This window comes from Filicampus tigris, chromosome 8 (genome assembly GCF_054856515.1).
Source record: "Filicampus tigris isolate MCC_2025a chromosome 8, RoL_Ftig_1.0, whole genome shotgun sequence".
Classification (NCBI taxonomy): Eukaryota; Metazoa; Chordata; class Actinopteri; order Syngnathiformes; family Syngnathidae; genus Filicampus; species Filicampus tigris.
In genome coordinates this window covers 9,702,063-9,714,953 of record NC_141224.1, presented here as the reverse complement: position 1 = coordinate 9,714,953, position 12,891 = coordinate 9,702,063, and the positions used below count along the sequence as shown (strand labels likewise).

The following is a 12,891-nucleotide window of genomic DNA, read 5'->3' as shown; positions in this document are numbered from 1 at the left end:
ATGCGCTTCCACTTAGCCCCCACTAGCTTAGGCTCGCCGTTGGCACGCAGCTCAATGGGCGCGTCGTACCTACTTAGGGTGCAGCTGCGCCAGCACCACTTCCGGTATCTCCAGCTGCTACAGGAAGTCCCGTGACTACAACCTTCTGCCACAAAATGCGGTAGCCCTAGAGCACCTCGTGACAAGTGTTTCCCACTTTTTCTTCCGTATTTGTTTCAAGGCAACAGTCCAACGCCATACAGGGACAGTAGCCATGTTACGACCGAAGGCGTTGACGCAGGTTCTGAGCCAAGCCAACACAAGCGGAGTCCAGAGCACACTGTGAGTACTGCTAGCCTATCCTAGCCGAGACGGATGCTAACCTGTCAGTCGTTGGGAAAACTTTTAAGTGGCCAATACTGGCTTATGAAATGATTGTTTAAGAGTGCGTGCACTATGAAACGTCCTGTCACGATATCAAGTGATTTTTGTAATGAGTGCCAATGCCACTGAATACCAACTTTTTCACGACTTTCTGTGTCTTTCTACATACCCCCCCCCGTGTAATTTCCCAATAATTCGTGCACAAACTACAGGAACGTGCAATTGTTGTGTCGTTTAACTGGGACTAAATGTAACTGTACCAGTAGTAAACGTGATTCCTGAACATTGTTTAAAATGCAAAATAGCTTTTGTGCTCTCACTGTAAATGGCCTTTTCTCTTGTCCCTCTCTCTTGACCAATTTTACATATCAAAAATTAGTTAAAAGATTGATAAAAGCATGAGCATTTTTTTATGATTTGGTTGATATGTCTTCCATGTAATTGATAACACGTTTTGTTTTATTGCCCTAACAGGGTTGTGCTAGACACATCCAAATATTTAAAATGATGAATAAAATGTAATTGTACTGTTGATGGTTGTGTTGAATGAATCAAAATATATGATGACACTGGTTTCTTGAAAACAAACATTTTGGTGTCTAAATTGTACTTCAATTCTGGAATGGGTCTTATGCTAAAATTTTGTAACTGCAATTGATATAGAAACATTTTAATAAGATTCATATTTCTGCTTGTTGAATGTGATTTCCTCTGTATATTTTTCTCTTAACACATACTTGATGCTGCTTCTTTTAGAATGCATGTTATCCAAACAAAGCAAAGAAAAAGCAAAATACACTCACAAATAATCCTTTGATGGCATTTCCCCCCCCCCCTGAACCATACGCCATCATGGATTCCGAAGGATTCAAAATCCATTCAAGTGTGGCTTTCTTGTGTATTTGCATTTGGGCCATCAGACTGCTAAACAACGAAGGCTCTCTCCTGGCCTACTCTGGCTATGGGGACACGGACGCTCGGGTCACCGCCGCCATCGCCAGTAACATCTGGGCGGCCTACGACAAGAACGGCCACCAGGCCTTCAACGAGGACAAACTCAAATTCATACTCATGGACTGCATGGTAAGACATGAGTTTTTTCTCACAAACATTGCAGCTGTTGTCAGATACACATAGAAAATCATATGACTAAATGTTTTTTTTATTTTTATATTCATTCATTTATTTTGCAATTTTTTGGGGCTGGGGGGTTGTTAAAACTTCTTTTTTTTACCAAGTCACCACTTCAAAATTATTTAGCTCTCCAAGTAACACCATTATGACCAACATTACTTTTTATTTCCGAAAACTGTTTATAACAGTTATTTTAATAATTGATTAATCTGTTGATTAATTGATGAATCAGATTTAAAAATGATTTAATTTCTATTCCTATATTAAAAAAAAACGGGACATTATTTCAAATTAACCGTGCAGAAAATTCACAAACATAAATTAAGATTCAGTTTCTGGAATTTGGACAATTTTAAATTAAACAAGCTCTCTAAACGATTTATCAATTGTCAAAATAGTAAATGATTAATGAGATAATCAATTAGTTGTCGGTTAATCGTTTCACCTCTAATACTGCAAAGCACCGTGACATTATGCACAGCTTTACCATTAACTACACACTTAAATATAGGGTAATTAAACTGTATTAAAATAATGATTCAAATCCATTTTATTCCAAATAAAAGTGAATTTAAAAATTGTACCTGAATAAATGTTGAAACGATCAGTTCAAGTTTAACTCATTCACTGCCATCGACAAATTTACTTGTCTTTTCATAGTCCAGTCATTCAATCCCAGGAATTTATATATTTTTTAAATTTTTCAAACGTTAGGGAAAAAGAGAAAATGTCTGGCAGTGAATGTGTTAAATGCAAATGTACTGCACTTAAAATTTAAATACTACTGAACTGTACGCTGGCTGTGAATCTTTTGCCTACCACTAATGGTACAACACTTTGAGAATCAATGTTCTAAATTAGAAAATTTGTGGATTAAAACAAACATGTCCATTTTAGACAAAGAAACCTAGAAATAGCCAAATTAGAGAAACTGAAATTTGCCGTGGTCTCCATTTTGTATTGCCTAACTTATTATATTTTACTAATTAAATGGGTGAAACACTCCATGTACAGTGTTCATATTTTTCAATACAATACAAAGAAGTACAGATTTCCAACACGGAATGTGTTGGATTAGGGATAGAGTGGTGTTTTTCTATACGGCTCGTCGGTTATAATTTTTTATAATGCAATGGGTTCCTGTTTACAAAGAAAATGACTAATGTACAGCACTTACCCAAGCGGGCCTCTTACTTGAGTGCAGCTGACAACTGTGTGTGTGTGTGTTTACATCACAGGAGGGAAGAGTGGCCATCACACGAGTGGCCAACTTGCTCCTGTGCATGTACGCCAAAGAGACGGTGGGCTTCGGCATGCTCAAAGCCAAGGTGAGGCAACGGCGCCACAACTTCCTCAATTTGTTGCTCATGTGTGCTTTTGTCATGCAGGCCGAGGCTCTGGTGCAGTACCTGGAGGAACCTTTGACCCAAGTAGCCGCGTCCTAGTGGGAGTGTAGCCCATGCCAGCCCAGCTGTGGCTTTTAACCCATAACTGATTGTCTTTTTTTTTTTTTTTTTTGTTTTTGTTTGTTTTTATTTAATCATGTAAACGTGTTGATGTTATTAACAATCATTTTGTTTATTTAGTTACATTTCATGTTGAATTTTGTATCATTATGACATTAAGGAAGGTTCATGAAAGCAATCATTTGATTTCGTAAGTGTTGTTGAATTGTAAGTAAGATGGAATTGTGTGGTTTGGTTTAAATATGTACAATAAAACGATTTCTGATGATCGTGTCGTCGTTTAGTTTACTCTGGGATTTGACAGAAAGCAGTGGAAAATAATTGCAGATGGATGCCCTTTATTACTTAAAAACACCCCAGTATTTTATGTTGGGGGTGACTTAATTATCCTTAGTTTATATTTGTCCCCCTAAAGAAAAACACAGCTAAATCTTACGTTCCGTTATTAATATATAAAAGTGCATAAGCTCCAGTTAACCTGGACCCTCATGAGGAAAAGTCCTGTAGAAAATTGAGAAATGGCAAATTAGTTAACCATATATCTTTAGTTTGTTTTGGCTGGTGAAAATACACAATTCTCGTAAATTACAAATTTTTTCTTAAAAAACATTTTTTTAATCTAACAAAAACGCAACTTTTTAACCTGAAAAACCTCTTTATTCTCATAAGGTTCATTTCCCCCCAAAAATATGACTTTATTCTCTTAACTTTAATAATTCTTTAAGAAAAATATACCTTTATATAAGAAACACTCTCTTATCTTAAGATTCCAACTATCTCTCCAAAAAGTACACCTTTGTTTTTGTGGTATGTATTAATTTCTTTGTGTAATATCGCAACTTTATTTCCTTAAAGAATACAAATGGAGTCTTGTAATGTTGGAATGCTCATCTCTTCGGTGAGTGTTTCTTCTAGTCTCCCCAGCAGGAGGCGTCTGACAGAAACTGGGCTTTCCACCTGCGTTGGCCCCCCCCCCCCCACACCACCACCACCACCACCTGATAGTGCCACACCCCCATTACCGCAGCTTGGCCACTCCCTGACCTGAATATGCACTCAACATGTCTCACCCCAACAAGCCTGAAATGTAAGCCAGCAGGCAGGAAAGCAGGAAGGCTGGACGGCCATTTGTGTGCCAAAACCGGATGGTTTCCGTCCTCGGGTCTGACGAGGACCTGTCAGTGGTGAGGTGGCTGCCGCTTGCCGACTGAGTCACTTCCCTCAGAAGAAGAAGTGGAGATAAGGGAAGCAGTGGATGGACACAACATGGGCTCGGACGAGGCCTACAATTTTGTCTTCAAGGGTGAGTCCGTTTGTTCCATTTGTAAGTGAGCATTCCAAAAGGATTATTGTATTGTACAACTGTTCAGGACAACCTTGTCTGCCCATGCACACTTCCTTGTTATGATAAGCTTGGCAGACGCCTCTATCTGCATGACACACTTACACTGCGTGTTCCATATTGAAAAAGAGGACATTGTTGTTCCCCCAGGGGATATAGTAGCCTGAAAATGACCTTTCTGTCCAATTATTAGCTCTCGTGTATGCAAAGAGACAAAATGGACCGCCAAGTGTAAGTCTCATTTCTGATAACACAGTTAGGTGAATCATAGATGACAAAAAAAAAAAGTAGCTAAAATTCAAGTAAAAGTAACACTATCTAAAATAATCTCGAGCTAAAATTAAAGTAAAAGTAATTCATCCTAACTGGCTAAAATAAAACTATTATTCCCTTATTATAACACCCTAACGTTGGCTAAAAGAAAATAATAGTTACTAACCTGCTGAATGTAATCCCATAACCTACATTAAATGTAAAAGTCACTAAACTAACTCCAATCCCCTCATCATAACTCTAACTAAAGTAAAAGTAGCAAACCTTAACAAAAGAATGTAAAAGTATAACAAAGTATAAAACTAAAATAAAAATATTGGTAACCAACCCGCTAAATGCAACCCCATATCCCTACCTGAAGTAAATGTAACCAACCCTTAACCTCTTAACCCTAACTAGAGCTAAAATAAAAGTAGCTAACCCTATCAAAATAATAGTAAAATAAACCAAACCTAAACTTAACCTTAGCTAAAATAAAATTAAAACTAACCAGCATGGATTCTGGCTTAAATAAAATAAATATTACGAACCATATCTCCAGCTAAAATAAAAGTACAGTACAGTGAAGTCCTGCATATTCACAGTTTCACTTTTGCAAATTCACCTATGAACTGATTCACTGTTTGGTGCTCAGATCAAGGCCATTTCTAATATAAAAGTGTTGCTTTGACGCCAACATATGGCATCTCATCTTGGTACTAAGCACTATGTATGTTGAAGTGAGGGGAGGAGTTTAAAGGACAGAAGTACTTTACCGCCATCTACCACTACCTCAGTTATAAACAATCTCCCACCAATAGTGGGCAACATTGTAAAATTAACTAACCCTAACCTTTTTTTTTTTTTTTTTTTCCACCTGAACCACAATCATAAAACCCTAACCTCGATAAATGTCAAAGTAACTAACCCTAAGCCTAAAATGAAAATGTGTGGCAGTAAGACAATAGAAAAATGTAGATTAGATAGACCATTTTCACACTCTCATCTAATTCTGGTTGAGCATCATGCAAAAAAAAAAACAAAAAAAAAAAAGAAAGAAAGAAAACACCGCAGTTGAAACCAGACAAGCATGGTAATTAGGGTTTATCCCACAGAGAACAATACTGTGTCATTGTAAGCGGCATGGTGGGACCAGAAAGACTGGAAAACGTTAAAATCATTGGAAGAGCATCCGAAGTGTGGTAGCCATATACTTTGGCATTTAGCTTTTTGACACATGACACGCTCATTTGCAGAATTACAGTTATTACACTCAGTAGTTAATACACTTTATTACATAGTTATTACAGTAGTGTTATTTACTGATTCGTTCAAATGACCTTTCATGATGATTCTTCACTGTGTATGATTTGGCCTAATGTTCGTTGGTGGCATTACATAGTTATTAATGTCTTATTAAATTGTTATTACAGTTATTGAGTTACATGTTGGTGTGTTCAAAGTAAACACAAATGGCAGCACTCATATTGTGCCGAAAATAAAAAAATGTATTGTTCCCACTGACTCCAGGAAGTGTTTGCATCCATTGGGGCAGAGCAGCTGCAGGGCGTAGGCTTTAGGATATAACAAAAGATAACAAATATGATCATCTGGAAAAAAAAAATGGACATATCAGAAGCTTTTGTCCAGCATCTTCTCAAAATACCCTGAACTCTGTGGGCTCTATGCTGGCCATTTGTGTCCACCCCCCCCCCCCTGTCCCTTTTATTATTTATTTTTTTTTAGCCATTTTAGCTGTGTTAATATAAACTTAATGAAATATGAAAATCTAGATCAATAATATACTGTTTACATGAAATTGTACCATTTTGCTCCATCTTGCGCTTTTGACCAACTTTGTAAAATGTCTTTTGGACTCATAAATTCAACACTGTAGTTGTTTGTTTTCTACCTGATTACATAATTTATCCATTTTTTTGACGAGGAGGACATTTCATGTAAGATTCTTAGTTTCTGAAGGATGTGTTTTTGCTTAACATGTACGAGATAAAAGCTGGTACTGAGAAAATAGTACCAGTTTATTTTTGACGTTGTTTAACAACCTCTGCATTGTGCAAACAAACTTCAATTTGAAGGGTTTTTAAAGTAAATATGAATATTTTATTCTAACGACAAGCGCCGACAGTTAAAACGTTTACACAGCAAAAGAAGCAAAAAGCAATATTTTAAATGACAGATTATGTCACTGAAAATGGCCACGAACAATCGGAAAACGCAGTCAAATCCAACAATGCCGAAATGTAAAGTCATTCTTTAAATATTAACCGCACCTCTCAATGACTCACTCGTTAAAAGTGATATTTCATCTATTAAATAGTACCCCTGAGATCTCAGGTCAGATTGCTCAATTGTTGCATTTCCTGCTAAAACACCCAAACGAGGGGACAAGTAAGGTAATATCCTCAAGTATAAAAAAAAAAAAAAAATTCCTGGGAATCAACAGTCCATTGTGGAAGAAAGCTTCATGCTTGCCCACACACTGGGGATTGTTGCTATTGTTTGTGTAAGTGGTTACTGAGTAGTGAAGGACGCCAGTGGAAAAAGTGGCATTATTATCAGTTGGGGGGGGCAGGGGGGGGCAACACGGCTACCGCAGAGTGAACAGTGACCTCCAAACCAGACAAAGTAGATTATTCCTCAGGGTAAACATTCAAGAGACAAAAGTGTCCTCTCAGCATGCTTACGTCAAAAAAGAAGAACAAAAGTACTGGAGCCCGAATAGAGAAGGCTCGAGAGCCGACTGACTTCTTTTGAGCTCTCGGAGTCACCAAAAGATTCAGATGTTGTCAGCGTCAGGCTCAGGATGGAACGTAAGGTACCCCTAACTAAGCAAGATAGGAAGTCACGAAGTCATGTAAATATTTTGAGTAACAGAACCTTAAAGGCGAAGTCGACGCAAAGATATATTTTTTCAAGAATATGTTCTATGCAGGCCCACTAGTTGAAACAAGGCATTCTGATAAATATTGCGTTTGTGGAATAAGAGTTAATCCACCCGTTTTTAGCCATCTCTGGAGGCAGCCGTTTTGTCACTTCTGTCGACCGAAAATGACATCACAGTTGCTCAGGTAACGACAAATCACGGCTCACCTGTTTTCTGAAGCCATGATTGGTCATTATCCGAGGATGAGGATGTGTGATGTCATTTTCAGTAGAAGTGACAAAATGGCCGCCCCCAGAGATGGCTAAAAACGGGTGGATTAAATCCTATTCCACAAACGCGATATTTATCAGAATGCTGTGCTTCAACTAATGGGCCTGCATAGAACATATTCTTGAACAAAAAATATAAGATAAGATAAGATAAGAATGACTTTATTGATCCCACAGTGGGGAAAGTTTCATTGTTACAGCAGCAAAGATATAGGTCACACAGGGACGGCGGCATAATGTAGCCATTAATGTATAACATTGACGGCAAACGTTCAGGATCAAACCTATGTAAATATACGCAGTGACATGTGTATATACACATGTATATACACACCAACCTACATCTACATAAAAAGTATGAGGAACACTCATTTTAGCCTGTACATAGTACAGAGGAAAAATACTCTAAGTAAGTGACAGCGCTGCAGTGCTGTAGTGAAATGTAAGGAACAGCATTGGATAAAAATAAAACTAGACTAACAGTAGTGGGGAATGTTGAGTATTGCACGGTATTACAGTAGTGGGGAATGTTGTGGGGACTTCCCTTTCAAGTCGTATCTCAGCTGGACACCCTGCCAGTGCAAGTATCAAAGTTTGTAGTCCTAATCGAGAGTCTTGCAGGAGAATTTTATACTAACTTTAGTCTCCCGAGATTTTCCTTCTCTTGGTCCGTGTTTGGCTGCTGTTAACTCTCTGTACATCATAACTAATCCAGTTTTGTATTGTTTTTTTGTATGGCCTCCTCAGTCGTCCTGATCGGCGAGTCGGGCGTGGGCAAGAGCAACCTGCTGTCCCGCTTCACCAAGAACGAATTCAACCACGACAGCCGCACCACCATCGGCGTGGAGTTCAGCACGCGCACCGTGCAGCTCAACGGCTTCACCATCAAAGCGCAGATCTGGGACACGGCGGGATTGGAGCGCTACCGGGCCATCACGTCGGCGTGAGTCGCTGCTGATATCGTAAACACACCCGCGTGCTCCGCACTGTTTTCGGGACAAACACCGACGCCGCGTTAGCTGCAAAACAGCCCGCATTGCCCTCGGCTGTGCATGGGACTGGACAGTGTTTCCTATTGTCAGCCGAGGAGCATCATTTAGACAAAAGTAGTTCTTTGCCGCCATCCTGTGGAATCTTTCTGGAAAGGAATACATTGAAGTGAGCTGATGAGCTTAATTTCGATAAAAGTAGTGCTTTGCCACAATTGTATGGCATCTTAGTGCTTAGTAACTACATCTGGGAGAGCTGAGGGGACTCATTTAGACAAATGTAGTGCTTTGCCACCATCGCGTGGCACTTTGGTGCCCAGCAATTATGTTGACGTGAGTTGAGCTCCGTTTCGACAAAAGTAACATTTTGCCAACATCTTGTAGCATCTTATTGCCATTTAACTATGCTGAAGTTAGATGAGGAACCTCATTTTGACAAAAATAGTGCTTTTCCACCATCTTGTTGCATCTTAGTGCCGTGGAACGTTTTTTTAAAGCGGAAGTCAACCCAAACATATTTTTATCAAGAATAGGTTCCCAGCAGGCCCACGAGTTGAAATACTGCATTCTGATTAATTTTGCATTTGTGGAATATAAATTAAGCAGCAAATGCACTCGTTTTTAGCCATCTCTGGGGGCGGCCATTTTGTCTTCTGTCGACTGAAAATGACATCACAACTGCTCACAACGACCAATCACAGCTGACCTGTTTTCTGAATTTGAGCCGTGATTGGTCGTTGTGAGCTGTTGTGATGTCATTTTCAGTCGACAGAAGACAAAATGGCTGCCCCGAGAAATGGCTAAAAACGAGCCGATTAAAACTTATTCCACAATCGCAATATTTATCAGAATGCCTTGTTTCAACTAGTGGGCTTGCTTAGAACATATTCTTGAAAAAAAATCTGTTTGCGTTGACTTCCCCTTTCAAGTGAATTGTGAAGCTTCATTTAGACAAAAGTGTTTTCCCACCATCTTGTGGCATCTTGTTGCTAAGGAACCATGAAGAAGGGAGTTGAGGAGCTTCATTTTGACAAAAGTAGCGCTTTGCTCCAATCGTATGGCATCTTGGTGCTAAAGAACTACATCAAAGAGAGCCGAAAAGACTCATTCGGTCAAAAGTAGTGCTTTGCCATCGTCGTGTGACACCTTGGTGCCGAGTTGGCGTGAGTTGAGGAGCTTCATTTTGACAAAAGTAGTGCTTTGCTACCATCTTGTGGCACCTCATTGGCAATTATCCACCTTGATCTTTTTTCAACAGGTACTACCGAGGTGCAGTGGGAGCCCTCCTGGTGTACGACGTCACCAAGCACCTGACCTACGAGAGCGTGGAGCGCTGGCTGAAGGAGCTCTTCGACCACGCCGACCCCCACATCGTGGTCATGCTGGTGGGCAACAAGTGCGACCTGGACTCGGAGAGGTCGGTGCCCACGGAGGAGGCCAAGGACTTTGCAGGTACTTGACGATGCAGCGCCTTCTTTGTTCATGATGGCCTGCACACTATCAGAAGCCTGAGCTACGTTTACAACCTAAATTCTAAAATCAATTCCATGAAAATATGTTAATTTTTCCCAACGGTCTATTGGCGTCATTCGGGAGCGTTTCTCTTGGCTGCTCTGATTCCAGTTTGTGTTTGTTGATGTTACTTTTTTTTTTTTTTTTTTTTTTTTTGTGTGTCCAATCAGATTTCAGGCTCTGTGTTGCCATGTCAGTCTAATCTGCCCACCTCCTTTGGAATTAGTAAGGCTGTCAGATGTAATTGAAAGTAGATTAGTAATGGGAATGTTTCTTTAATCTATCAGATTTCAAATTTATCTTCACAAGGCCAGCAAACTGGCCTTTGATGACGGTAACATTTTTCCTCTGATTGGTCGGTCAGAGCAAAACTGTTCGGCCAGCAAAACACATCTGTAGCGATCGGCGCACATTAGTACATTTACTGATCAGCATCTATGATAAATGTGATGTATTTTATTGACATGTTTTATAGTTTTAGATGAAGTAATCCAATTTGGGTACTCAAATAAAAGATTAAATCTTCATTCCTGTTCAAAGTGGTGAAACCACTGAAATCGAGACAGTTGGCATTAACGCATTCTTTATTTTAAGATTTTTTTATGCATTTGTGAAAAGCTATGTATGATTAAAAAAAATATATAATATTTGTTTGTTTGTTTTTCATTTTATGTAGAGAAACAAGGTCTGTTGTTTCTGGAGACTTCCGCTTTATCGTCAACTAACGTGGAGGCTGCGTTCAACACTGTTCTAACAGGTAATTCCAGTCGTTTTCATTTAATCTTGGCTTTACATATTAAAACATCCACTCAATTTCAATAAATAGAGAACTCCAACAAGGTGGAATAATCCCAAACATGCTAAATCTATTTACTGGGCAACATTGTTCCCCTCCAGTACTGTAGGTGGCGGTAACGTACATTGCAAAGTGTTTGCCAACTGTTACACACAGCAATCCTTTTTCATTTCTCATCTCACTTCATCATCTCGCGTTGATGGCGCAAAAAGACAAAATCAGTTCCTTGTTACTCATCTTACATCAAATGTATTGGTTATTAACCCTTATCCCTAATTTAATTTACCCTAACCTTATCCTAACTCAAAGCCATAACCCTAACCTGGACCCGAATCCTTAACCATAACCCATCGCTCACCCATAGCCGTAAACACTAACCCCAAAACCGTAATCCTGAACCCAAAACCTTAATCTTGAACCATAACTCTAAACCCTAACTTCAACCCAAAACCCTAACCCTACTGTGTCCCTAACCACTAATCCAAACTTTAAAGTATATTTTATAACCCTAAACGCGAATCCTTCAACATTACACCTAACCATGGTCTGTATACCACCTGCCCACAAAGTTACTATGGATTTGTTTCTTTTTTTTTTTGCGCAACACTGCTAATTAACCAAGTAGTATTGTTCTATGTATTACTTTTTTAATTAGGATTTTAGTTTGCAGTGATCGTTTTTCTTCCCTGACGCAGAGATTCACAAGAAGGTGAGTAGTAAAGAAGTCTCTCGAGGCTCCATCAGCGCCGTCACCTTGAACACCCCCAGAGTGGAGCCCACCGAGGAGAAGAAACCTTGCTGTAAGAACATCTAAGCTTCCTTGGGAGACCGTTTTCCTCTGGGAGTCCAAGGGGACGGTGGAGATCCAGGTCATGAGACACGTGGCCTCCTCTTTAAAATTGACTGATTTGAACCTGCACAGGCTGGCGTAATGTGAAAAAATACAATATCCCGCCTGTTGTATTGTACATCATTGGTTAGCTGTAATTTAAATAATACAACTGGAAGGTGTTGTAATGTTTTTTGAAGTACACATTTTAAGAGGAGAAGCTTTACTCAGTGGCGAATGTGAGGTGAGTGTGCGTGTGTGTTCCTGATGAAATAAATGATTTGTGATCAAAATGTTGACTACTGCATGTTAACCGTGCTTTATTATAAAGCCTGTTGTTTTGGCATAACATGGAATATATGTGAGTTAATTAATTAATATGAAATAACATACCCCCCCTTATTTGCATATTTTGGGAATTAGGCCTACAAATAGTTTGTGGCTCACACAATTCAGTACACCTTCACTAACTCCTGTTTGCTATTCATGCACAGTTGTTAGCAAATGAGGGATGGGCGCTTTTTTTCCCCCGAGGGATGGATATTCCACCTTGGTTTCAGTGAAGCCATGCTTAACAGGTCAGTGTGAAGCCGCGCGGTGTGTGGTTTCTTAACAATCCAATTAGAGGTACAAAATGGTGCCAGAGTGTGATGGGTTTTTTTTCCGCATATCAAATTTTTCACGTACTACTGTCAGGTCATGCTGGAAGATTTAAAAATCGGACAAAAAGTAATTTGTTTGAAAAGCGCAAATTGCCCTTTAAAATGAAATAACAGTTAAAACCATTTTCTTCTATAGGAAAGTGCAACATCAGTACTGTAGTTTCATTTACTTTTTATGAAGTGGATGCAGAAAGTGCAACAGATTGAATTGTGTGACTTACTATTCTATAAAATGTCTAAAAATGTGTGCTATTGCTTTGACTGCATTTGAAGAGTGTGCAAGGAGAGGCTTTTCAAAGTAAAGGTTTGTTTGTACTTCGCTATTCTTTCTTCAAACATGGCTAGCTTATGACGTCTGCTTGCCGGAAACTG

General features: G+C 39.2%; 2 protein-coding genes across 2 annotated transcripts; both read left to right on the top strand.

Annotated features, from left to right (window-relative positions):
• Positions 1–93: 93 nt before the first annotated feature.
• lamtor2 (late endosomal/lysosomal adaptor, MAPK and MTOR activator 2) lies at positions 94–3,231 on the top strand. The gene is made up of 4 exons (XM_086037666.1): positions 94–321; positions 1,284–1,446; positions 2,736–2,825; positions 2,886–3,231. The coding sequence occupies exons 1-4, from the start codon at positions 254–256 to the stop codon at positions 2,940–2,942; spliced, it is 378 nt and encodes a 125-aa protein (XP_085893792.1). The 5' UTR covers positions 94–253; the 3' UTR covers positions 2,943–3,231.
• Positions 3,232–4,002: 771 nt separating this feature from the next.
• On the top strand, positions 4,003–12,156 carry rab25b (RAB25, member RAS oncogene family b). Its single transcript, XM_086038763.1, has 5 exons — positions 4,003–4,266; positions 8,479–8,674; positions 9,979–10,172; positions 10,909–10,989; positions 11,724–12,156. Exons 1-5 carry the CDS (start codon positions 4,230–4,232, stop codon positions 11,840–11,842), a joined length of 627 nt encoding a protein of 208 aa, XP_085894889.1. The 5' UTR covers positions 4,003–4,229; the 3' UTR covers positions 11,843–12,156.
• Positions 12,157–12,891: the final 735 nt, after the last annotated feature.

Coding starts and splice junctions, on each gene's coding strand:
- lamtor2 (XM_086037666.1), top strand. CDS start 254: ATGTTACGACCGAAGGCGTTGACGCAGGTTCTGAGCCAAGCCAACACA. Junction 322..1,283: donor AGCGGAGTCCAGAGCACACT/GTGAGTACTGCT, acceptor TTGGGCCATCAG/ACTGCTAAACAACGAAGGCT. Junction 2,826..2,885: donor TCGGCATGCTCAAAGCCAAG/GTGAGGCAACGG, acceptor TTTGTCATGCAG/GCCGAGGCTCTGGTGCAGTA.
- rab25b (XM_086038763.1), top strand. CDS start 4,230: ATGGGCTCGGACGAGGCCTACAATTTTGTCTTCAAGG. Junction 10,173..10,908: donor GGAGGCCAAGGACTTTGCAG/GTACTTGACGAT, acceptor CATTTTATGTAG/AGAAACAAGGTCTGTTGTTT. Junction 10,990..11,723: donor GTTCAACACTGTTCTAACAG/GTAATTCCAGTC, acceptor TCCCTGACGCAG/AGATTCACAAGAAGGTGAGT.